The 25,174-nt window shown below is 42.6% G+C and overlaps 1 protein-coding gene across 1 annotated transcript in view; it reads right to left on the bottom strand.

Moving 5' to 3' along the window:
* SKIC2 (SKI2 subunit of superkiller complex) overlaps nucleotides 1-18,670 on the bottom strand; it is a 29,578-nt gene extending 10,908 nt beyond the window's left edge. The window contains exons 1-18 of the mRNA XM_063431470.1: nucleotides 18,576-18,670; nucleotides 15,980-16,033; nucleotides 14,583-14,704; nucleotides 14,316-14,425; nucleotides 13,766-13,883; nucleotides 13,406-13,520; nucleotides 13,222-13,296; nucleotides 11,075-11,128; nucleotides 10,712-10,890; nucleotides 9,604-9,735; nucleotides 7,567-7,712; nucleotides 7,200-7,346; nucleotides 6,903-6,987; nucleotides 6,713-6,819; nucleotides 6,133-6,279; nucleotides 4,741-4,834; nucleotides 1,476-1,688; nucleotides 1,119-1,229 (exon numbers count right to left, since the gene is read on the bottom strand). Of these exons, the coding sequence (XP_063287540.1) occupies nucleotides 1,119-1,229; nucleotides 1,476-1,688; nucleotides 4,741-4,834; nucleotides 6,133-6,279; nucleotides 6,713-6,819; nucleotides 6,903-6,987; nucleotides 7,200-7,346; nucleotides 7,567-7,712; nucleotides 9,604-9,735; nucleotides 10,712-10,890; nucleotides 11,075-11,128; nucleotides 13,222-13,296; nucleotides 13,406-13,520; nucleotides 13,766-13,883; nucleotides 14,316-14,425; nucleotides 14,583-14,704; nucleotides 15,980-15,992 (1,968 nt within the window). The 5' untranslated portion in view covers nucleotides 15,993-16,033; nucleotides 18,576-18,670. The remainder of the gene's footprint in view (nucleotides 1-1,118; nucleotides 1,230-1,475; nucleotides 1,689-4,740; nucleotides 4,835-6,132; nucleotides 6,280-6,712; nucleotides 6,820-6,902; nucleotides 6,988-7,199; nucleotides 7,347-7,566; nucleotides 7,713-9,603; nucleotides 9,736-10,711; nucleotides 10,891-11,074; nucleotides 11,129-13,221; nucleotides 13,297-13,405; nucleotides 13,521-13,765; nucleotides 13,884-14,315; nucleotides 14,426-14,582; nucleotides 14,705-15,979; nucleotides 16,034-18,575) is intronic.
* Nucleotides 18,671-25,174: the final 6,504 nt, after the last annotated feature.

The following is a 25,174-nucleotide window of genomic DNA, read 5'->3' as shown; positions in this document are numbered from 1 at the left end:
TCGGTTTCACGTTGCATTGCCAAAAAAAAGTAGATAAGGTCGCACCTCACTTGTACTGAAGGCTGCAAAATTCACGGAGATACTGTGTTTGGAAGAGCCTAGTGTGTTTTACAATTCACAACCATGAATGCAAGACACATATAAGAGCAAAAGCAGCCTGGTATGACCCCGAAATGCACATGCTTGGCTTGGCTTAAAGGTACACCTTATTGCTTAAAGTAGTGGTTCTGTTGTCTATAGTCTATCCCGGCAGGCTTTTTAATGTAAACACTGTCTTTTCAGAGAAAAGGGACAGCTTTAGTGGCAGTCACTCAGATGGCCACTAGAGGTGCTTCCTAGCTCTGCGTGGAGGCGCTGAACGCACCCCCTGGAGATGCATTGATTCAATTAAAGTCTATGCGGAGATGCTGATTGGTGTAGGGTGGGGTTTTGCCGCACATGCGCAATAGCCTCCTGGATTGGCCGAGATCAGTAAGATTGATGATCTCAGCCATAGAGGTGGAGCCAGCCGCTGCAAGACAGACAACAGACACCAGCAGATTCTAAAGTAATGCACAGTGATACTATTTGTGTTGCTGTCTTAGTTCAGTCATAGGTGTACAAATAAAATGAACTATTGCAGTAACTCTTTATACCTTTTTTACTGGACTAACAATTCCTCCAGGTCATAAGAGTATTTTTCGATCTTTCTATTATCACAACTGAAATATGTCCTAAAATGCATATTTGCCCATTAGTATTGATTTCGAACTAGCCAGGAGAAGGGACACAGTAAATTCAGTAACAGAATATGCCATCACAACTTTTGCAAAGGACAAAAAAAAATAAACAACTTTTTTTTTCCTACAAACCCATCCTGCAATCTGTGCCAACTATTGCTGCATTATCCTCGTTTTACCCCAAACTAAAAACAGAAGGCTCTTTGATACCAGATTTAGACAGTATAAGGTTCTCGACTAAACGCACTGTGACCTTAACCCCTTAAGGACACATGACATGTGTGACATGTCACGATTCCCTTTTATTCCAGAAGTTTGGTCCTTAAGGGGTTAAAGACAGTCTCCATTCTGCCTGGCTGTGCCTAGACGTCATGACGACTAGCTTAGCAATACACTCACCTTAACAAGACCGCGGCTAAACAACATCTCCACCACCTCCTTCAGGATGGGCAGGATTCCACTGTGATGGATGCCGATGCCCCTTTTCAAGAGGTCCAGCATGTACAGTACCTGTATGGAGAATGGACAAACATAATTCACCTGTATCTGTATAAATGAACACACAAAGGACCAGACGCTTGCTTGCTATAAACATATCATACAAATGAATAAATAGTGATATGTAAACAGCAATTCTTCACTGGAGGAAAATAAACAAATCATACATGGAAATGAGTTACATTTTACGGCAAGGACACAGTCACATGACCATTCTATTTCTATGACAACCAACTCACTCCTGCAGTGGATACACACCTGGGGCAGCTGACGGTCCCCTCCACGCAGGCGGCTCAGGCACTTGGTGTAATAGGTTTGGACTTCACTTTTTTCCGATGTACTGCACAGATCCAAAGTGCTCAGCGCAGCAGCGTTTTGCTCACACCGTGAGCGCGAGAAAGTAAATATTACCACAGGGAGAGCATCACGCTGCCGCAGAGACTGCACCAAAGACAGCCACGTGCCCTTATCCTAAGGAGAAAAACCTGGTAAATAATTTAAAGAAGCTTAAATCACTCATCGAATCAGGGCCCCTCTGTAAATGAAATATGCTGGCTGTCATTCGCCCCATTTTGTGACCTGATTCAGATTATACCTGGTACGTCACTGATACCATTCTGCACCCTCATGTGGATTAGACACTCATCCCATTCTGTGCCCTGCTATGGGTTAAACTGGATTATTGCTGGTCTATTCTATGCGCTGCTAATTAACGCTTGGGTCCTATTCCTAATCTGTGCTCACTGACCGAGTTTCTGTGATCTAACTCTTCCATTCTATACTTTGCTTCTTGGACTGTGTGAGCGGTTACCTACGCTTATATTTCTCTTCTTCTGACTGTGTGATCTTACTATCCCCCCTATTTCACTTCCTCTGACTGTGTGATCTTCCTATTCCCCCCATTTCACTTCCTCTGACTGAATGATCTTACTATCCCCCCTATTTCACTTCCTCTGACTGTGTGATCTTACTATTCCCCCCATTTCACTTCTTCTGACTGTGTGATCTTACCATTTCCCCCTATTTCACTTCCTCTGACTGTGTGATCTTACTATCCCCCCTATTTCACTTCCTCTGACTGTGTGATCTTACTATCCCCCCTATCTCACTTCCTCTGACTGTGTGATCTTACTATTCCCCCCATTTCACTTCTTCTGACTGTGTGATCTTACCATTTCCCCCTATTTCACTTCCTCTGACTGTGTGATCTTACTATCCCCCCTATCTCACTTCCTCTGACTGTGTGATCTTCCTATTCCCCCCTATTTCACTTCCTCTGACTGTGTGATCTTACTATCCCCCCTATTTCACTTCCTCTGACTGTGTGATCTTACTATTCCCCCCATTTCACTTCTTCTGACTGTGTGATCTTCCTATTCCCCCCTATTTTACTTCCTCTGACTGTGTGATCTTACTATCCCCCCCTATTTCACTTCCTCTGACTGTGTGATCTTACTATTCCCCCCATTTCACTTCCTCTGACTGTGTGATCTTACTATTCCCCCCTATTTCACTTCCTCTGACTGTGTGATCTTACTATTCCCCCTATTTCACTTCCTCTGACTGTGTGATCTTACTATTCCCCCCATTTCACTTCCTCTGACTGTGTGATCTTACTATTCCCCCCTATTTCACTTCTTCTGACTGTGTGATCTTACTATTCCCCCTATCTCACTTCCTCTGACTGTGTGATCTTACTATTCCCCCTATTTCACTTCCTCTGACTGTGTGATCTTACTATTCCCCCCTATTTCACTTCCTCTGACTATGTTATCTTACTATTCCCCCCTATTTCACTTCCTCTGACTGTGTTATCTTACTATTCCCCCCATTTCACTTCTTCTGACTGTGTGATCTTACCATTTCCCCCTATTTCACTTCCTCTGACTGTGTGATCTTACTATCCCCCCTATTTCACTTCCTCTGACTGTGTGATCTTCCTATTCCCCCCTATTTCACTTCCTCTGACTGTGTGATCTTACTATCCCCCCTATTTCACTTCCTCTGACTGTGTGATCTTACTATTCCCCCCATTTCACTTCTTCTGACTGTGTGATCTTCCTATTCCCCCCTATTTTACTTCCTCTGACTGTGTGATCTTACTATCCCCCCCTATTTCACTTCCTCTGACTGTGTGATCTTACTATTCCCCCCATTTCACTTCCTCTGACTGTGTGATCTTACTATTCCCCCCTATTTCACTTCCTCTGACTGTGTGATCTTACTATTCCCCCTATTTCACTTCCTCTGACTGTGTGATCTTACTATTCCCCCATTTCACTTCTTCTGACTGTGTGATCTTACTATCCCCCCATTTCACTTCCTCTGACTGTGTGAGATCTTACTATTCCCCCCTATTTCACTTCCTCTGACTGTGTGATCTTACTATTCCCCCTATTTCACTTCCTCTGACTGTGTGATCTTACTATTCCCCCATTTCACTTCTTCTGACTGTGTGATCTTACTATTCCCCCTATCTCACTTCCTCTGACTGTGTGATCTTGCTATCCCCCCTATTTCACTTCCTCTGACTGTGTTATCTTACTATTCCCCCCATTTCACTTCCTCTGACTGTGTGATCTTACACTTCCCCCCTATTTCACTTCCTCTGACTGTGTGATCTTACACTTCTCCCCTATTTCACTTCCTCTGACTGTGTGATCTTGCTATCCCCCCTATTTCACTTCCTCTGACTGTGTGATCTTACACTTCTCCCCTATTTCACTTCCTCTGACTGTGTGATCTTACTATTCCCCCCTATTTCACTTCCTCTGACTGTGTGATCTTACTATCCCCCCTATTTCACTTCCTCTGACTGTGTGATCTTACTATCCCCCCTATTTCACTTCCTCTGACTGTGTGATCTTACTATTCCCCCCTATTTCACTTCCTCTGACTGTGTGATCTTACTATTCCCCCCTATTTCACTTCCTCTGACTGTGTGATCTTACTATTCCCCCCTATTTCACTTCCTCTGACTGTGTGATCTTACTATTCCCCCCTATTTCACTTCCTCTGACTGTGTGATCTTACTATTCCCCCCTATTTCACTTCCTCTGACTGTGTTATCTTACTATTCCCCCCTATTTCACTTCCTCTGACTGTGTGATCTTACTATTCCCCCCTATTTCACTTCCTCTGACTATGTTATCTTACTATTCCCCCCTATTTCACTTCCTCTGACTGTGTGATCTTACTATCCCCCCCTATTTCACTTCCTCTGACTGTGTGATCTTACTATTCCCCCCTATTTCACTTCCTCTGACTGAGTGATCTTCCTATTCCCCCCTATTTCACTTCCTCTGACTACATGATCTTACTATCCACCCTATTTCACTTCCTCTGACTGTGTGATCTTACTATTTCCCCCATATGCTCCTGGCATTAACTTTCAATCATGTTAACTAACTTCCCACAGCTCTCGGATGACTCTGCTTTGCACACAGTGAATAATGCCCACTCCCACCCAGTAACAATCTTTTGGGGTTTTATTGAGGTAATCGGCTGCCTCCAATTTACTCACATGACCAGAACCACCACCATGTGGGTGTCTAGCCCCAAAAGTCTGAGAGTACTTTGATGACCTTTCTTTCTTGGCTTCAACTGCAGCATAGTACCTGAGCAAGACGAAACAGAAATGAGTTTTATAAATCCATTCCGAGACTACATCCTTGATCTTCTAATCTTATTGGCTTCCCTGTGTGACCTGTTAATACTAGCTAGCACCTGGAATTCTTGGTTTAACATAACATTCTCCCGTTTAATATACCAATATCTCACAGGGAAACAATCAAAGAGAGATCTGTGAAATACCCTCTTATTCCAACTTGGGAATACACAGTTTACCCCAGTTTTGCCTGTTCTCAGAGTTCTCCCCAAGTAAAAAGGGTAATTCAAACGTGGACCCAATGCTCACTGTGCATACAGGGGTATCAGCTATAGCTCGCTGACGAGGCCCATTGAAGGCCAAAACTATTATTTGGGGTTTCTGTATCTCTCGTGCAGAGAGCACCGGCCAGCATTTTGGTTCTGGGCTGTCCTTATGTGTTGAATTAGTCTGATGGGAATGGTATAGGTTCACTCTGTAATGGCACAAGTGAGCTTAAACTATTTTGAGACCTGAGCGGGGATTTACCGAAGGGCAAGCTACGGAGTTTCTCTAAGCTTTTTTCAGTACTCCAAGTTCTCATATTCTCTGTTTTGTAAATCCAGCAATATGTACATTTCTTTTGTGATAGGATTGAATTATTCATTTCTTCTGAGTGACACCCTTCTATGCCAAAATCCTCAGTTACATTGTTTGCAGGTGAACAAAGTCAGGCAAATCAGGTAGATTAGTGATTATAAGTTCAATACAGTAAGTTGGCAGCAAGTATGTTACTAGCTGTCCAGAAAAATAAAATACATCACAGGACACAAATTATCATCTAAAGGGGAAATCAAAAAATTAAGCTGGGAACATCGTTACCATGCAGGAAATGACATCAGAACGTAGGAGCAATAATCTCTGCCAAAACCAAAAAAGGGAGTCTGTGTGCCGTCACCAGACAGGAAGTGACATCAGAATGTAGGAGCAATAATCTCTGCTTAAGCCAAAAAATGGAGTCTGTGTACCGTCACCAGACAGGAAGTGACATCAGAATATAGGAACAATAATCTCTGCTTAAGCCAAAAAATGGAGTCTGTGTACTGTCACCAAACAGGAAGTGACATCACACCGCAGTAGCGATATATTAAAGTAAAATTAAAGAATCGATCTTGCGCACCAAGAAACAGGAAGAGATATCAGGTGTGAATAGCACACCATTTGTGCGGTGTGACCCAGACAATCACTGAGTTTGTGTGTAAAGTGTCATTTTATGACTGTTCATATAAAGGCCACTGGCTGTTACAGATGATGGGGACCAAGCCTTACCCTTTTGTCTGAAATGCTCCAGACGCATCTTGCAGCAGGAAAAACTGATTCTGTGTCTTCTGGCTGTTCCCCGTGTACAGATAATGCTCCAATGGAACAGGTCTCCGTGTCGTGCTGATTACATAGATTTTTTTCTTTTTAATTCTCCTGGAAATAGTTGTTTTGGAGATATCATGAAAAGTTAGAATTACTGAACCCTTCGAGTGTCAAATACGTGAGCATTGCTTAGCTTTCCACAATACTGCTGGAGGTTTTAAGAAAACATCTGTTTTATAGTATGTGTTGGAATACAGGAGGGGACTACGTTATGGTATAGATATGAATACAGGAGGGGACTACGTTATGGTATAGATAGGAATACAGGAGGGGACTACGTTATGGTATAGATAGGAATACAGGAAGGGACTACGTTATGGTATAGATAGGAATACAGGAGGGGACTGCGCTATGGAATAAATAGGAATATATACAGGGGAGACTGCGCTATGTAGCATATAGAATTATAGGGGGACTCGGGGCTATGCAATACAGCAGGAAGAGGCACTAGAAGATAGACACAATGAACATTACAGACACTTACCCTATCCAGTCTGCAAACTCCACGGTATTGGGGACTGTGGCACTCAGCAGAATGATGTTCACGTGGTCGGGTAACATTATCAGAACCTCTTCCCACACAACCCCGCGCTGTAGAACCAGAGATATGGGGTCATGGTGTCAATAGCCTTGAGATGGGAATAGCAGCTCATGTACTAAACAAAGACACCTACCTCTGCATCATTGATGTAATGAACTTCATCAAAGATGACCCACTCTAAATCTCTAATAACATCAGAGCCGTTATAAAGCATTGACCTGTGGGGAGAGGAAGAGAGACGTGGTAATTGAGAGAATTCACACAGGAAGCAGCCAGACAAAGTCTACACAGAAAGCAGAATGTCCAGGAAGATAGCAGAGAGACAAAGAGCAAGTACATGTAGACTGCGTCATGTGAGAGAGTCTACACAGAAAGTAGAGAGAAGGAGAGAACATCCCCTCTGAAAGCAGTCAGTCACTGAGATACAAACCGGAGAATCTCTGTTGTCATGATGAGACATGGCGCCCCAGTATAGAGCTGTACATCACCAGTAATCAGACCCACGTCCCCAAACGTTATCTTGAAATCTCGAAACTTCTGATTGGATAAAGCTTTGATGGGTGACGTGTAAATAGTCCTAAAAGAGAGACAGAAGGGAAGACACTGATAGCACAGGAAGGATTCTGAGAATGGATGAATATGTGCAAAGGCAAAAATATCAATCATCATAAATCTGTGAACTAAATAACAGGAGGAGGGTCAGACCTCACAGGGAGATACGCAGACTCTGAACCTCTAGGAAAAATTACAGGAGGATGGAGATGCTACATAAACGGTCACGTTTCACGTCCACTCACCTGGTCATGTGTTTGAGAGACAGTGCTATAGCATATTCTGCCACCACAGTCTTGCCAGCTGATGTATGTGCAGCAATAAACACAGAGGAGCCAGCCTCCAGGCACTGAACAGCCTTCTTCTGAAAGGGGTCCAGCTCGAAAGGGTGCTACACGGGTGCAAGAAGAGCAGAAAGTTTAGTCTTGATTCTAAGCACAGGTTACAGATACTGCAGAGCCCACTGGACAGCCTGTTACTGTAAAGCAAATCAATATTCAGAAAATTCACTATTATCCTAGTTAATGGAATGGGACTAGATTGACAAAAAAATTACCTTCAGACATCTCTGTTCAACTTAGATGTTTCCCCTACTGATGTTCCCAAAATGGTGAGCAGTCAAGTAATGAACATGTTAAATAATTACTGGTCTTCAGGTCAATATCAGATCATGCTATATCCAGAGATACACTCTCCATATGGGAAAAACTATGTATACAGGCTAAAATGCCCCCCTGTGCAAACCGATCTCCATGTGCTATAAACTTGTATAAGACGACACCCTATTGGCGGACTTGAAACCAGCAACACAATGGCACCCAGACCTCCAGCAGACAGACACCCAGAAACACTGGGAACGCATTTTTAAACTGAACCATCAGCTGCTCAAAGCAGCCCCCCCTCAAAGAACAACCCTACAAAACATTATACCGGTGGTACTTGGTGCCCAGTAGGCTACATAGGATATTCCCTCAAACGACAGACACATGCTGGCGCTGCGAGGCCGAAGAAGGCTCCTACATACATGTCTGGTGGACCTGCAATAAAGAGTCTGTGGAGAGAGATCCACAGCTTTCTATCTGACTACTTAGAACTCCCCATCGCCCTCTCACCAGGAACTTACCTCCTAGACCTCCCACTAAGTCTACCAAGGCATGAAACAAAACTAGTCTCACCATAGTCTCAAATTGGAAATCGACCACAACACCCTCCCTCCAAAACATACACCCTCCCTCCAAAACATACAAGGGGCATACGAGAGCCAATTTCCCAGCCTATTTCCCCAAACCACACTAATTTAGAAAACATGGTCGACATGGGACGCATGGAGATCGGGGTCTACGGGATAAGGGGTGGGGGATGCTCTACATACACGAAGCACCGCCCACCCGAAGCCTAACAAGCTATATCACATCCAGGAAGGATGACCAAAACAGATTAAGTAACGATGGGAATCACCACACGGTGCCCTCACCCACCGCAACCAAACAAGCTGAACAAATAGGTACATATGAGGAAGTAACTAATGTTTTGTCTTATAACACAGTTGTATAAAGAAAACATTAGAATAGAATGTCTGTACAATACTGTGAACTGCATTTTAAGAGTACCCCCTCTTCCCTCTTTCTTTTCTGTACCCAATTACCCTCCCCCTCCCCCCACATCGCCCCCCGTTTTCAATTTTTTGCTAAAACAAATAAAAACTATCAAATAAAAAAAAAATAATGACTGGTCTTAAAATTAGGACAGGAAGAATACACGTCGCTTTTAACAACTTTAATGCTGGAGATTTATTTTAACTAACTCAAGAAAGTATTTCTTATTTCGATTTTTGGCATGCGTCATTAGAAGCCTTCTTAGGGTTAAAGGGTCTCTGGTCATAAACCTTTTACACTACACATTGAAGGGGTCGGTTATTTACTTACCTAGAATGTTTGGAGAGTTTGGAGAGGTGACATGGCAATCGCAAATTGTTTGCAAAATATGCACAATTCCTGGTTCACCTATAAATCCTATATTGTGGTATCCAAGCAGGAGCGATTAATGTTATCTTTATATATTGTTTTAGCAGTAAATGGGCCCTGCCGTACATGAAAGCGGTAGATGACGAGGTCACCTTCAGGTAGGTACACAAACTGTATCTATACACTATGTGCATTCATAAAATGTAAAATTACAGACAAACACAATCAGTGAACTAATTAATAACCATTTCTTATAAACGTGAGTAGCAGGAAGTCTGCTCAGATTATTACATGTATTTACATTCTATACACACACACCTTAAACGCCAGCTGGGGGATGAGCTTATAGAAATCAGCTACAGGATCATTACTGTTCAGAGGTACAGCCCAGTGCTCAACAGTGACATCTGCTGGAGGGGTCAGGGAAGCGGGGGCCGGAGGAGAAATGGTCTGAAAAACAGATGAAAACAATTAACAGATAAAATTGGAGAGGAGGAATGAAAAAAAAGTTTTTAAAAATGGTCTTACAGTTAGCCTCTATGATCCCACCCCTATGTTTTTGGTAATGTGGACCCTTTGGCTGGTGGGGCACTGACTCAGCACTGACTTTCCCCATCCCTTTCAGATTCCCTCACCCTCTTTGGATTCCCATCCAACTCTTCCTTTTAGTTTCCTTCCCATTTTCTCTTATAAACAACATTCTGCTCTTTCTTCTCACAATAAAAAAACGAGACTATCACACATAAATGTTACATTAAAGCACTATGATGATTTTTTTTAAGGTGCCCAGAAAATTTTTTTTTTCTGAACTATCCACTTGTATACCAATGAATCCAAGCTGTAAGGAAAGCGGGGCATGCAATAAACCTGCAGCTCAGACGCTGAGCCCAGCAGGCACCCTGTATGCTGGCAGAATGCACAACAGTCCAAGATATATTTGGCTGACTGCTGCAGACTGCCGTAACAATTACAAAGTACAAATCCCATAATGCTTAGCCAGTCTATAGGCCACAGACCCACAGCTGGATAGCTACATCATGGTAAGAGGCAAAACTAGGATTTACACGATATATCTCATAGGAATGGCAAACAGAACCTTGGAACAGCCATCAAATTCTTTATTTCATTTATTTAGTCAATACCAATAATGAGTAAAAGTGTAAGGAGCTCATTTTTCTTCAAATACTTTGAATGATTCATTCAGATCTGTTAATGTCCATTCATGGCTAATGTGTGCTGTCAGATGGAGTATTTTAGAAAGTTTCAAACTATATGGGGCACATTTTAAACCAGGACAGCCCTGTATAGCATACCCTGGGTTTTCTAATAGGCATCATGAATTTAAATGAATGAACCTGAAACCCTATAGCTAATACACATTAAAACATTTTAATGATCGCCAATTCAGTGTTCCTAAAAGATTTACCATAACTCCAAGCTCCTCCAGGCTGTCACTCCTGGGCAATGCCACCTTCTTCTCCTCCTTACCAGTCTGATCACGGCCTTTCCCTTCCTCCTCATCCTCGCTGGAGTCACCCAGAGAGAAATCATCCAGGGCCCCTAAAAGGCTGGTGAGAGGTAGAACCCCCAGGGAGCGCCCAACATCTGAAAAATAGCAGACAAATTAGCTTTGTAGTGTTAATAGGAGTCTTAACATTATTGTGAACTATATCCCCTTGTGCGGCTTCTGTGTCATCCTATAACCTCTACATGGATATTAAAGGTAATGGAATATTGTGCTTTATTACATATTTTATTATACGTTGAAAGGACAATACATTACAATCACCTGTCGGTCTGAAATTCATTCCTTGTTTCCATCCAGGAGGAACAGTCAGGAGATCTTTTAAGAAGAAACATAAATATGAATACAATTAAAATGAGATTGTATGGATTTTGACATTAAAGGGCAATGACTGAAGGTTCTAGAAGACTGGATTTGTCCAATAATCAGGAGTACAAAAAAAATCATCCTCGTCACAGTTTTAAACACCTGTTTCCACCAGTCATCAGCCCTTAAGGAGAAAAGTCTATGTAAAACTGCTGGAAATAAAAATGAAAAGTCCAACATTATTTTGGATACCTTTATTTCAATGGAATTCCAATCACATTGTATACGCAGTTTTCCATAAAGTTTCAATAAGTGCACTTCTGTCTGCCTAAAAATACATCTAATTTTGCCATTATTTGATTTACAATAACGTTAAAAAAAAACTTTTAGGATTTTCCGATTTATAACACAACCTATACGAGGTCTTTCATTATCTACAAAGTGCTGTACAAAAGGCACAGCCGGGGCATTTCATGTAAATCAGCCTCCAATCCAGAGTGACCTTGCCATCTTGGACAAACTACACAAATTCCCTAACTGACAAGACTTGCAAGAACAGGTGTAACTATGAGAAATGTAAATTCCTTGGGAGCACGAAAACTGGAAGTGATTTCATTTATAGGTGCACATTACCAAGTTCAACTAACAAATGTAAGTTGGAGTTACACAATTCTGCTTTCTATATAATAATGTTTCAAGGAATGGTAGAATTAAAAAAAAAAGCTTGAAATCAGAAATGTGATGTACCATTTAAAGAATGCAATAAAAACAAACTTATGGCAGTGGAATCTTGCAGGTGAATACAGAAAATCACTGTGTATGTTTCGCTTGTTGTGCATATTATACAAGCTCTCCCTCACATTCTTCTATTTCTACCTTCTTTTACTCTTTATTACCTCCATTGTTGAGCTCCGGACATTTACCATCTATCACGATGTCCATTTTCACTTCTATGTGCCCTAATACGATTGTGCGGCTAATGGACGTTCCGCACATATGCAGAACTACGAACATATTGGGCACGTGCAAAAAATTACCAGGATGCTGCCCATGCGTGGAATACTCATCATTTCAAGGGCGAAATGGGACATGCGGGTTGGCCCTGCCGGGTTTTGAACCTGCAGCCCAGGGGTTGGGCAGATTCTGCTGATGGCACATCGGCCCACTGAGCTTTCTCACCAGCAATGATAGTGATCCTTCCCGAACTGCCTGATATACATGCAATACAAGTTTTCTAAACTCACCAATGGGAATTGATATGCTAATTTAGACTTGAAAGGAAGCCAATGAATATTGTCATACACATGTGTTAATTGTATTCATTATTTGCCTATTTAAACTGATATGTATTCACAAACCAAACTTCTGATTAAACCTCCAGAGTGAAATGCATAAAGTGTGGCTCTGTCTTCCATTTGGATTGCTTTTTATATTTTATATATATCTTGTTTATCATAATAAAATAAATACTTTAAAATTTTACTTTTTTTTGGCTTTCTGATCCACATATATCCCAGGTGAGGATCATACCACCAAAGTGCTTTATACTAGAGCAGGTCCATGCTCTAGTTCATGTGACACCTACCTTTTCGTATATGCACTACCACTTTGATATACATATTGCACTACTGGATATCCCAATTTTTGTCTTCACATATTCGAGACACCGATAAAGTCTACCACCAGCTGAAAATATATCCAGTGACGGGGATTGTACTGTCTACGCCCTACACAGCAGAGCTCTTTGTAGCTCTATAAATTGTGAGTTTTTGCTATAGTACTCTGAAGTAGTACTGTGTTAAAGACATACTGCACTATTATTGTCTCTCTTTTTCCTTTTTCTTTGAGATACCATGCACTGTATAACAGCCAAATACTTCATACACTTAAAGGACCACTATAGTGCCAGGAAAACATACTAGTTTTCCTGACATTATAGGGTCTCTAGGTCCCTCCCACCCTTAGGGTCCCCCTCCCACCGGGCTCTAGGGTGAGGAAGGGGTTAAACACATACCTTTTCTCCGCCTCCTTTCCCCGTCATCGGCTGAATGTGTTCTAAGGCACAGTTATCTACTTTTTGTATTAATATAGAAAAGCGCCAGTACCCTTTTCAAAGTCCAAGGATTCCTCTTCCTCACCAATGGTCTTCATCTGCTCAAGAGTAGGTTCATCCATTCCACCTATAAGTGACAGTGCAAGAGAGATAAAAATAACAGGTCAAAGACACCTTGTGCCTTTTTTCTTCTCAATTACTGCAACTGGATTACCCCTTTATGTGGGTAAACTTACCGGGCCAAAATGGAAAATTTGACGTGCTTCCTTTGACAGACTGGGAATGAGGGCCAGGGGGTCGGCGGAGGGAAAGAGAATTTTGAGCCGAGAGTCCAGCATGATTCACCGAAACCTGGGAAAGGAATAAAATATGCTTATGAGAGAGAGCGCGCAAGAGCAATACAGGAAGGAGAGAAAAGGAAACACATTATCCTGGTAATAAATATCCCTAAAAATAAGATGTACATTTTGTTTAAATAACATGAAGTTTCTCCTGTCTCATAGCTTTCTGCACAAGTGCAATGTTCTTATAAATACCATGTTGCACACTTACATAAATAACCATTATTTATCAACGCAGTAGTGAATATGTCCCACCTCATTGATCCCAAGTAATTCTCCAGTAGCAGAGTTCCGTTCCACACTGAGTTCCATGTGCGGGGCAGTCAGATCCATGTGATAGAGAGACTGTATATTCATTGTTCGAGGCCAGGCCCTAAAGGACCCAATGAGACACACAGCTGAAAATCTCAATCCCCAACTCAGGCAGAAAGCCTTAGAACCAAAAGGACAGACACAAGGTTTGATCCACAACATGGGCTCTCCTTTACTAGTACAATCTCGGATCAGAGCCTGAAATCTCTATACTTGCATAAAAGGGGGTGCATGGCTGGGAGTTTCCAATACAGTACGACATGGGATGCAACCCTAGAATGTCTATATTGGCACAATAGATAGGTGATGTCCGCATTATGGTATACACATTCCATCGTGCAGGCACATGATGGGATTTATGTAACTGGATATGTATAAAAAGGGGATACATGTACAGTATAGAATAGACAGGGCAGATGAATTAGGACACACAGCAGTGTCTACACTTTCTCCAGGGTCAGTACAGCTTGCAGATTAGTAGGCTCATACATACCGCTCGCTCCGATCAAAGTGATGAACGGACAGCCAATCAGGATCGCCAAGATACTTCTGGATAACTTCAAAAGACACATCCACATCATATGGAGGCAACCCATTGGGGACCTAAAACAATGACAGAGTTTACCATCAGTAAAAAGCACATTGCATGATGCAAATCCAGAATCAGAGCCACATCTACAGCCCTCGAAACACTACAAATAATACTGTTTAATTGACACAAAATCATGGGTAGAACATATTAATATTATAATTCACATACTGTGGATAGCGGAAAGAATGATCCATTCAATTTGGGATTTTCGGTGATCAGTTCCATTCTCCCAGCAACACCAACTTCAAGTATGGAGAGCGGGAGATCCAGTGGATCCCCTGGAGGGAGATCTGTAATAATAATAATAATAATAATAATATGAAAATGGATCAGAACTATGGAGAACAAAATGCAATTCCAATGAATATCTTGGAGAGTGAGAGATGAAGGATTCTGTGACAAAATACATGCATTTTAGTCTAGGAATCAGAGAGTTCACAGTGATGTGTAAATAGGGGATAAGACAAATATTGGGGTTTCGATAACAGATTGAGATTGACATCACAGAATATCACAATCTGTGTCACACACGGGATGCCGTAATACTGTCAGAGAGTTCAGTCTCTAGTGAGTTCCTCTTTGAGTACTGAATTGCTAGGACTTCAAAGTGAATTTCATATTTTTGACCAAAATATCCAAACTGAACATACAGCTGACTTGAAGATTTTTTTCAGTTCCACGATTGTGGCCTAAAATTTGAAATTCACTTTGAATTACAGTCAAATTACTATTTTGTCCAGAGTCATCATCACGTAGTAGGGCAATCAAGTTAAGAGGGGGTGTAACAGGGTGGCTCTCACCCTAACTGGATAGCCTACTGAAATTATGGATCGAGGGGATAGAGGGAGATGGGACCACGTTAAGCAGAACTAACCTGGAACTTAATAGTCACCAGGGGCATATTGTATTTCCACTCATGGTTTGTTAATCTTTATACATGAAACACGATTTTCCTTTATACCTCGGTCAGGTGCAGTTATTGAACATTAATTGCTCCAGTTACTGCTCATAACTATGCATGGACCTGCCAGCTCCCTATTGTCCTGCTATCTTTTTTTTTGTGAATGGCTCAGCAAGACATGGAAATGTTATCAGATAAACTTTGCCAACTTCGTGGAAAAATAATAATAACATTAACAAAACAATAAATACGGTAAATGACCCTTTAGTAAATAACCCCGATTGTAACTCAGAATATGAGAGTGGAATTAAAACTAGGTTATCGATGCTGTAGTGTGATTAACCCGGGAATCAGGCAGAAATCAGTAGGCTTGTTATACAAAGGGGAGGAGATTAAGAATCAGGGTGAGATCACAGTCAATACAATCAGAGATAGATCAGGGGTATGGTAGCCGAAACCTGTTTAATATGGAGTCAGGAAGGGATCAGGGATATGGTAGCAGAACGTTGTGTAAATATGGAATCTGATGGTTATCAAGAGTTAAAATTACTAATGTGTTCAACACTATTACCAACACGTAAAATGACGATTAGAAATCTCAAAGTAGTGAATAAAAGAAAGATCTGGGAAAATAAAAGATATTTACTTGTAGTGTAAGTCTTACCTAGCTTGCTCATGATTCTGTAGGTTGTGTGGCTCTCATTGAGGAATAATGTGTCTGGAATAAAGTAAAACACAAGATGGAAAAACATCAATAAAAATATGTCAACTCATCCATACAGTTATTCAGTAATCTGTCCATCCATCCATCTCTCTGTCTAGCAATCTGTCCATCCATCCATCTCTCTGTCTAGCAATCCGTCCATCCATCCATCCATCCATCTCTCTGTCTAGCAATCTGTCCACCCATCCCTCTGTCTAACAATCTGTCCATCCATCCCTCTGTCTAGCAATCTGTCCATCCATCCCTCTGTCTAGCAATCTGTCCATCCATCCCTCTGTCTAGCAATCTGTCCATCCATCCCTCTGTCTAGCAATCTGTCCATCCATCCATCCGTATCTCTGTCTAGCAATCTGTCCATCCATCCATCCGTATCTCTGTCTAGCAATCTGTCCATCCATCCATCCATCTCTCTGTCTAGCAATCTGTCCATCCATCCATCCATCTCTCTGTCTAGCAATCTGTCCATCCATCCATCTCTCTGTCTAGCAATCTGTCCATCCATCCATCCATCTCTCTGTCTAGCAATCTGTCCATCCATCCATCCATCTCTCTGTCTAGCAATCTGTCCATCCATCCATCCATCTCTCTGTCTAGCAATCTGTCCATCCATCCATCCATCTCTCTGTCTAGCAATCTGTCCATCCATCCATCTCTCTGTCTAGCAATCTGTCCATCCATCCATCTCTCTGTCTAGCAATCTGTCCATCCATCTATCCGTATCTCTGTCTAGCAATCTGTCCATCCATCCATCCGTATCTCTGTCTAGCAATCTGTCCATCCATCCATCCGTATCTCTGTCTAGCAATCTGTCCATCCATCCATCCGTATCTCTGTCTAGCAATCTGTCCATCCATCCATCCGTATCTCTGTCTAGCAATCTGTCCATCCATCCATCCATCCGTATCTCTGTCTAGCAATCTGTCCATCCATCCATCTCTCTGTCTAGCAATCTGTCCAGTCATCCATCTCTCTGTCTAGCAATCTGTCCAGTCATCCATCTCTCTGTCTAGCAATCTGTCCAGTCATCCATCTCTCTGTCTAGCAATCTGTCCAGTCATCCATCTCTCTGTCTAGCAATCTGTCCAGTCATCCATCTCTCTGTCTAGCAATCTGTCCAGTCATCCATCTCTCTGTCTAGCAATCTGTCCAGTCATCCATCTCTCTGTCTAGCTATCTGTCCAGTCATCCATCTCTCTGTCTAGCAATCTGTCCAGTCATCCATCTCTCTGTCTAGCAATCTGTCCAGTCATCCATCTCTCTGTCTAGCAATCTGTCCAGTCATCCATCTCTCTGTCTAGCAATCTGTCCAGTCATCCATCTCTCTGTCTAGCAATCTGTCCAGTCATCCATCTCTCTGTCTAGCAATCTGTCCAGTCATCCATCTCTCTGTCTAGCAATCTGTCCAGTCATCCATCTCTCTGTCTAGCAATCTGTCCAGTCATCCATCTCTCTGTCTAGCAATCTGTCCAGTCATCCATCTCTCTGTCTAGCAATCTGTCCAGTCATCCATCTCTCTAGTTATCTGTGCCCGTCCATCTATCTCTAGTTTCATGTGGATCCATTCATTTATCTAATTAATTTATTAAAAGTATCCTAACACCAGCACTCGAGATTTTTTAAATTTATATCTTTACTATGTTAATATAAAATGAATGAATAAAGACGTATTTGGATACAAATACTGTAAGTTGGAGAATTTATTTGTTATGGTTGCACTGAGCTCTGTGTACAAAGATGAGAGAAAGAGGAGTGTAAGACTAAATTTTAAGTAACAATTTATCTACCTATTCATCTATCTAGCTGCGCATGTATCTATCCATTGACTATCCATTAAGTTATACCCAACGATTAGTCTACCCACACACCACGCTATCCAGCTATTTCTCTATCCATCCGCCGCTCTACCTAGTGTTACATCTACCCATCTCGTTTGGTATCCATCTTCCTAACATCGATCAGCTCTCTTTTGGTCTAACATTTCCATTTCTCTAGCCTATTTATCATAATTCACGGTTTAGTGAAGAGTTCCAACAATTGTACAGTGCTACGGAATTTGCAGGCGCTATATAAATAATAAAATAAGAATATTTTTAAGAAGACTGGTTTGCCAGTTTAGCCAGTGATAATATCACCCTGCCACCATGAATCAGGGACACAGAGTGACATCACTGGATCATGTTAAGCATCAATAAAAATATATATTTATAGTTATGGCTGCTAATAATACACCAATAGCAGCTGGTGCAGTAAATACAACTTTTAACAGCTCTTGCAATTAATAAAATACCATAACAGCCCTGGGGTCATCCTATACACCTCTCCTATGACCATTACAGTAAATATATATTTTAAATAATTTAAGTTTCAATGATTTGTGAAGAATATAAACTGATTCGAGTCTATGTTGCAAAGTGGTCAGTAATGTCACATTGCTATCAGTAATTGCAATCAAAATGCTGGAATCATAGTACTGTAAGCAGAACTTATAAATGAAAAACGTGAATTGCAGCATTAATGACAAGTAATCGCTCATTACCCTCCTAGTGAAAATTCAAGAGTCTGCCTGGGTGTCAATGCAGTGGGAAAACCAACATGGCGGAAAAGACATGGACGTGACGTCAGAGTGTGGCGGAAGTAACTGTCTACCCATCGCAATACAGCCCTAGACATAGAATACGAATCTAATGGCGTGAAGCAACACTCGTGAGAATACCTTTGATTAAGGTCTAAACAAAAGAGTCTTAAAATTGGTGTTTGGAGCCATTTTATTGGAGCCACCCGAGCTCCCCAGCAGCTTATATTTGGTCTCCAAGAAAATGGCCGACGACATAGCACAGTGTGTGGTTTCTCTAGTACATAGAGTACTTTAGTGAAATAGAACTCAATATCAGTGTAGCAGCTCTGTGTCTTGATTAATAAATCATTTTGAACTGGATAGCTCTGATTTAATATGCAGGGTCAAAAGTCAAGCAGCTTCCATCTATTACTATTTTGGGAATACAACAGAGATGGCCAGAAAGTTATAAAACTACAATTCCCATCATGCTTTGCCAGCCTCTGAGCTAACATAGAATCCTAGGATTTACAGTTCTGTAGCAGCTGGGAGGTCTATAGTTTGTCGATCCCTGAAAGAGAGAGATATAAACATACACTCTTTTATCTCTTTATTACAAAGTTGTGCAATTCTGGTAACATACAGGGTGTTCATATCTGTAGTAAAAGTGGACATATATAGAACAGAGAGTGCCAGAGTATGGGGTGTGGTGTGTGCTGTTAATTTACTTCTTCAATGATTACTAAATAAATGTCACTGATTGCTACACAATTTACTTTCTCTTAGGGTTTATTCTAAGTAACAATTCAAAGGTTGCTTCATGTTTTACTTCTGCTTCAAACATTTCACAGATTGCTACATAAGTCACTTTCGTTTATTTCTAAAGCTAAACAGCCTGTCCCACCCTATTGCTTCATTTATAGCATGGTGTATGGCACACAGTGATGTGAAGAATTTGAAAAATTCCCAAGACAACTTTACCAAAACAACTTTAACTTCAAGAGACACTCCAGACACCAATACAACTTTAATACATTTGAATGATTTTGGCCTCATTAATACGCTGTGATTTTTTTTGCATGTTTAAATCTTTATAGTTATTGCTACCCCTTACTTTGAACTGACAGGAATTGGCTGTTTTCTGTCTATGTCTTTTAAGTACCAACATACTGTGCAATGGCTATAAAAGGCATGTAAGAAATTGCAACAAAAAGCTATGACATACAATTGATGATGACACTGCTTAGGAACACAATCGGCACCAAAACAACCTTATCTTAATGGAGTGCTTTTTTTGTGTAGAGATCATGCCCCTGCAGTGTCATTGCTCAATTCTCTGCCATTTAGGAGTTACATTGCTTTTGTGGTGGAATCTCGGTAAAAATAAATTTAGTAGGCCGAGATTACCACGTGGCATGTGTACGTGCATATGCTGACGTATCGATCAGTTGGTTGCACGAGGCAAGATACGATCAGTAGTGTACGGAGCATGTGCAAGAATACAGGATATAGTATTCCCCCTCCTCCATTGTGCTGGACAAGCCATGCGGTCAAACAGGAAGTTAATTCTTATTTGGGTTGATTGGTTGAGAGAATGTGCGGGTGGAGCTTAATATGGGAGGAGTTATATGCCTATATAAGGAGCCTGCACTATTGTCCGGGGCTCAGAACTTGCTGTATTTTGGTGACATTAGTCCCTCTGAGTCCCGATCGGTGATCCAATAAAGAATCTCTTCCTTCCTGAAGAAACCTGTGTCCATCTCTCTGTGCTTGGCTTCCGTCAGTTTCTCCGGTATCATTTGGTGCATTGGCCGGGAAGCTCATCGTTCAACGGTAGCTGAGAGGCAGAGGCGTGAGACGGTCTATCTTTGCCCACGTTCTCTACGGCTGCACCCCTGAACTTCTGCGTGGACCTCCCTTCGTCTCGGCGCCACTGGTCTGTTGTCCAGGAGATCATCGGCCTCTACGTGAGAAGTGCTGGGGTGTCCCCGTCGATGAGTGTGAACTCAGGTTCAGGAACGAGGAGGTAAGACAACTGCTGTTTTAGACGGCAGGACCCACTAGGGGTATACCGATTGTGCGGTAGGCCCAAAGGGGTTTTGAATCTGTGTATCTGCCCCCTCTGTCGGAGGGAAGGAGCGAAGGCGCACCGCTCGATCGAACGCTCTTTAGTCAGACCGTTTGATTTGGTTAGTCAGGCGGGGTTCTGGTGTAAATAGCCCTAGCCGGACACCGGTGTCTTGTCTAGACTAGCGTTCTAGGGTGTATATTACGTTCGCTAGGTCGGAGGGACCGGGAGACTAAGCGGCGCCTGTGTAAATTCGGTTCGCTAGTTCTCATCCTATCTGGGCTAAGTGGGAAGGCGTGTAAATTTGGAACCCACTAGACTTTTGATAGTGCGACTAAGAGGCGCCTGTGTAAATTCGGTTCTCTAGCTCGCTATATATGTGGTGATTGGGCAGTGTGGCTAACCAAAACGGGTGTATATAGTTTTAGGTAGTCCATTCAAGGTACTGGCCAATAGTTTAGTTGGGAATTGTAAATGTGTTAACGATTGTTTTAGTAAAGTGTATATCTTGTTAGATAGCGCGAGCTCAGCCGTCTAGCGAGAGTGTTAATAGTGTGTTGCTGTATTATAGTGCACGGTACCATAACCCTGTATATTTACTGACATTGTATATAAGTACTAATCATTGTCGTCAATTGCATGTTTTAACACCATAACCACTAATAATTGTATTGTGACCTTAACTTGTGCTTTGACCTATGCTAACCGTACTGTAACCGCTATTTGTAAAAGACGATGTTACTGGGGTGTGTTATAGACGGGTAATTCGTATATAGAGAATTATAGCGTGGGTGACTGTATAGTTACGCCAAAGGGCATAATATTGATTATATAGTGACTGGTGTAACAGCTGTGTGTGTACGGGAATTCCCTGAGTGTTTATTGTTATTGTGTACGTTTCACTTGGTAACCGTACCACGTGGTGCTGTTGCCAGAGGAAACGGGTGTGACTGTTGAATAGTACGCGTGTATAGTATTCGTTGTCGACGACGTTCCATTGTTAAGTATGGGTGCGTCGCAGTCAACGATTCCGGATCCCTTAGGTTGTATGGTGAAGAATTTTAAAAAGGGATTCAAAACTTGTGATTTTGGGGTTAAGATGTCTCCTGTGCGTTTAGTTACTTTGTGTACTAGAGAGTGGCCTACTTTGGTTGCGGCATGGCCGCCACGTGGCAGTTTGGATCTAACTCTGGTACAGCGCTTACACGTGGCTGTATCAGGTAGGCCTGAACTTTACGGCCAGTTTCCTTATATTGACTGTTGGAGACAGGCCGTAAATGACTCGCCAAAATGGCTCCAGACATGCCACGAGGAGCAGTGTCGCCTCATGGTAGCTAGGACTTGTTCGTCCACTAGGACTGGTGTTAGGCCCATTTTGGACACGCCCCCTGAGTCCGAGATCCCTTTGCCGCCCCCTTACTTTCCGTTAAGAAGAAGTGACGCAAACGCAGGAAGTCCTGCACCCCTCCCCTCATTACCCTCATCCACTTCCGCTTCCTCCTCCAGTACAGGATCCACCCCCCCTCGTACTAAATCTCCCCTTCCGGAACCAGAACCCACCCCCATTAAAAACGAATATCCTGATTTGGCGCCACTTCAGACTTCCGGTCAAGCTTCATCTAGCTCGGCTCGAAATGTTTTATTTACGACCTTTTCCCAAAACCAACCTCCCACATCCCCATACCCTATCTCTCCCCGACCGGAACCCATGACTGACGCCTCTCTACGTAGCCCCATCCAAACCCGACAGTTGACTGGTGCCCAACAATTAAAGCACTATCAGATGCCTCTTCGCCTAAATCCCGGGTCAGCTTATATCGATGCCGCAGGTCAAATGGCACACGCTGACCCAGTCTTCGTATATGTCCCATTTACCACTACCGACCTTTTAAACTGGAAGACCCATAATTCCTCGTATACTGAGAAACCACAAGCCATGACTGATCTGTTCACCTCAATAGTACAGACGCATAATCCGACATGGGCTGATTGCCAGCAGTTATTAATGACTTTATTTAACAATGAGGAAAGGACAAGAATAAATCAAGCAGCCATTAAAGCACTAGAGGATAGAGCCCGTGCTTTGAACCAAGCTAATCCAGCAGCATGGGCCGCAACACATTATCCCAACACTGATCCCGATTGGAACGTAAATGGTGCTGATATGGTTCAACTCAGAGCCTATAGAGACGCTATAATTGCTGGCATGAAAGCAGGAGGAAAGAAAGCCATTAACATGTCGAAGACAGTTGAGGTGATTCAGAAAAGCGATGAAGCGCCCAGTGTCTTTTATGACCGATTATTGGAGGCATACCGCTTGTATACCCCCTTTAATCCGGAAGACGCAGACAATTCCCGAATGGTTAACTCCGCCTTTGTCAGCCAAGCATACGGAGATATTAAGCGCAAGCTACAAAAGTTAGAAGGGTTTGCAGGTATGTCCATCACCCAACTAATGGAGGTAGCAAATAAGGTCTATATGAACAGGGATACAGAAAGTAAGAAAGAGGAAGAGCGCAAGATGCGTAAAAAGGCTGATATGCTAGCGGTAGCGATCGCAGGCGTAGATAAACGGGGCCCAGATAGAGGCAATAATAGATGGAGTAGGGAGCCTTTGAGTAGGGATCAGTGCGCGTATTGCAGGGAAGAAGGGCATTGGAGGAACGAATGTCCGCAAAGAGAGCAGTACGAGAGAGACCAACCCAGGGCAGGCTACGGAAACTTTAGAGGCAGAGCGAGAGGTAGAGGAGGCCCCGGAGGAAGTAATGGTTATAGAGGGAGTAATGGGAACAGAGGAAGTGTTAGGGAAGACAGGTATATTCCAGCAGCGCAAAGGTCCCGCGATAGAGAAGGTAGGGACTTCGTAGGATTGGCTGACACGGTCATGGAGGACTATTGATACCGACCGGGCTCCATCCCCCTTGGTCGAGCGGAGCCTATGGTCGATGTATCAATAGGGGGAAAAAGGAGTGCGTTCATGATCGACACTGGTGCTGAACATTCAGTGGTGACTAATCTAGTTGCTCCTCCATCTGGAAGGACTATTACTGTGATAGGAGCAACTGGAAGAAGTGCTGAAAGACCGGTTCTTAAAAGTCGACTCTGTACATTGGGAGGCCACGTAGTAAAACACCAATTCCTTTATATGCCTGAATGTCCAGTCCAATTGCTGGGACGTGATATGCTATCAAAATTACAAGCGCAGATTACGTTCCTACCAAATGGAACAATATCTTTAAAGTTTAATGGACCTTCAGGTATTATGACTTTATCCGTACCAAAGGAAGAAGAGTGGCGACTTTATACAGTGTTGACTAGCCAAAACCCTAGGAGTGATGAGACATTATTTAACATACCAGGAGTTTGGGCAGAGAACAACCCACCAGGACTGGCCCGCAATATTCCCCCTATAAAAATTGAACTGAAACTTGGGGTTTATCCAGTGAGCCTAAGACAATACCACATCCCACAGAAGGCTAAGAAGAACATCCAATCCTATCTGGATAAGTTTATACGGTATGGTATCCTAAAATTCTGTACTTCCCCCTGGAACACCCCATTGCTGCCTGTTCAAAAGCCCGGTACAGATGAGTATCGACCTGTGCAGGACTTGAGAGCAGTCAATGATGCGGTTGTTAGTATACATCCAGTTGTACCCAATCCATATAACCTGCTTGCTTTAATTCCGGGCGGGGCTACTTACTTCACAGTCTTAGATCTCAAAGATGCCTTCTTTTGCCTCCGAATTGCCGCAGAAAGTCAATGTATTTTCGCTTTCCAATGGGAGAACGCTGTAACGGGCTCAAAACGCCAGATGACTTGGACAAGACTGCCCCAAGGGTTTAAAAATTCACCTACCCTATTTGGTTCAGCTCTAAGTCAAGATTTACTGGATTTCGAGTCTATCCCAGGAGAATGTGTATTGTTACAATATGTAGATGACTTGTTGATAGCAGCAGTTACAAAAGAAAAATGTCAGCAAGCAACGCACGATCTACTACATATTCTCTGGAAGGCAGGATACAAGGTGTCTAGAAAGAAGGCTCAGTTGTGTTTGCCAACTGTCAAGTATCTGGGATTCCATATCTCTGAAGGTCAAAGGATTATGGGGCCAGAGAGAAAAGAAGCTGTCTGCCAAATACCAATACCCAAGAATAGAAGACAAGTGCGAGAATTCTTGGGGGCAGCAGGCTTCTGTAGGATATGGATTCCCAGCTATGCGATACTAGCAAAACCTCTGTACGCAGCCATCAAAGGTACAGAGCACGATCCCTTCTTATGGACCCAAGAACAGCAAACGGCATTTGAAGATGTGAAGAAGGCTTTGATGAGTGCCCCAGCATTAGGTCTACCTGATCACACACGACCATTCTACTTATATGTACACGAGCAAAGAAGAATGGCTGTGGGAGTATTGACACAGTACTTGGGATCATGGCAAAGACCTGTTGCCTACATGTCTAAGCAACTGGATGCAGTGGCCAGCGGACTTCCACCTTGTCTAAGAGCCGTA

Source organism: Pelobates fuscus, chromosome 9, assembly GCF_036172605.1.
Source record: "Pelobates fuscus isolate aPelFus1 chromosome 9, aPelFus1.pri, whole genome shotgun sequence".
Taxonomy (NCBI): domain Eukaryota; kingdom Metazoa; phylum Chordata; class Amphibia; order Anura; family Pelobatidae; genus Pelobates; species Pelobates fuscus.
This window is presented reverse-complemented; position numbering and strand designations above follow the sequence as displayed.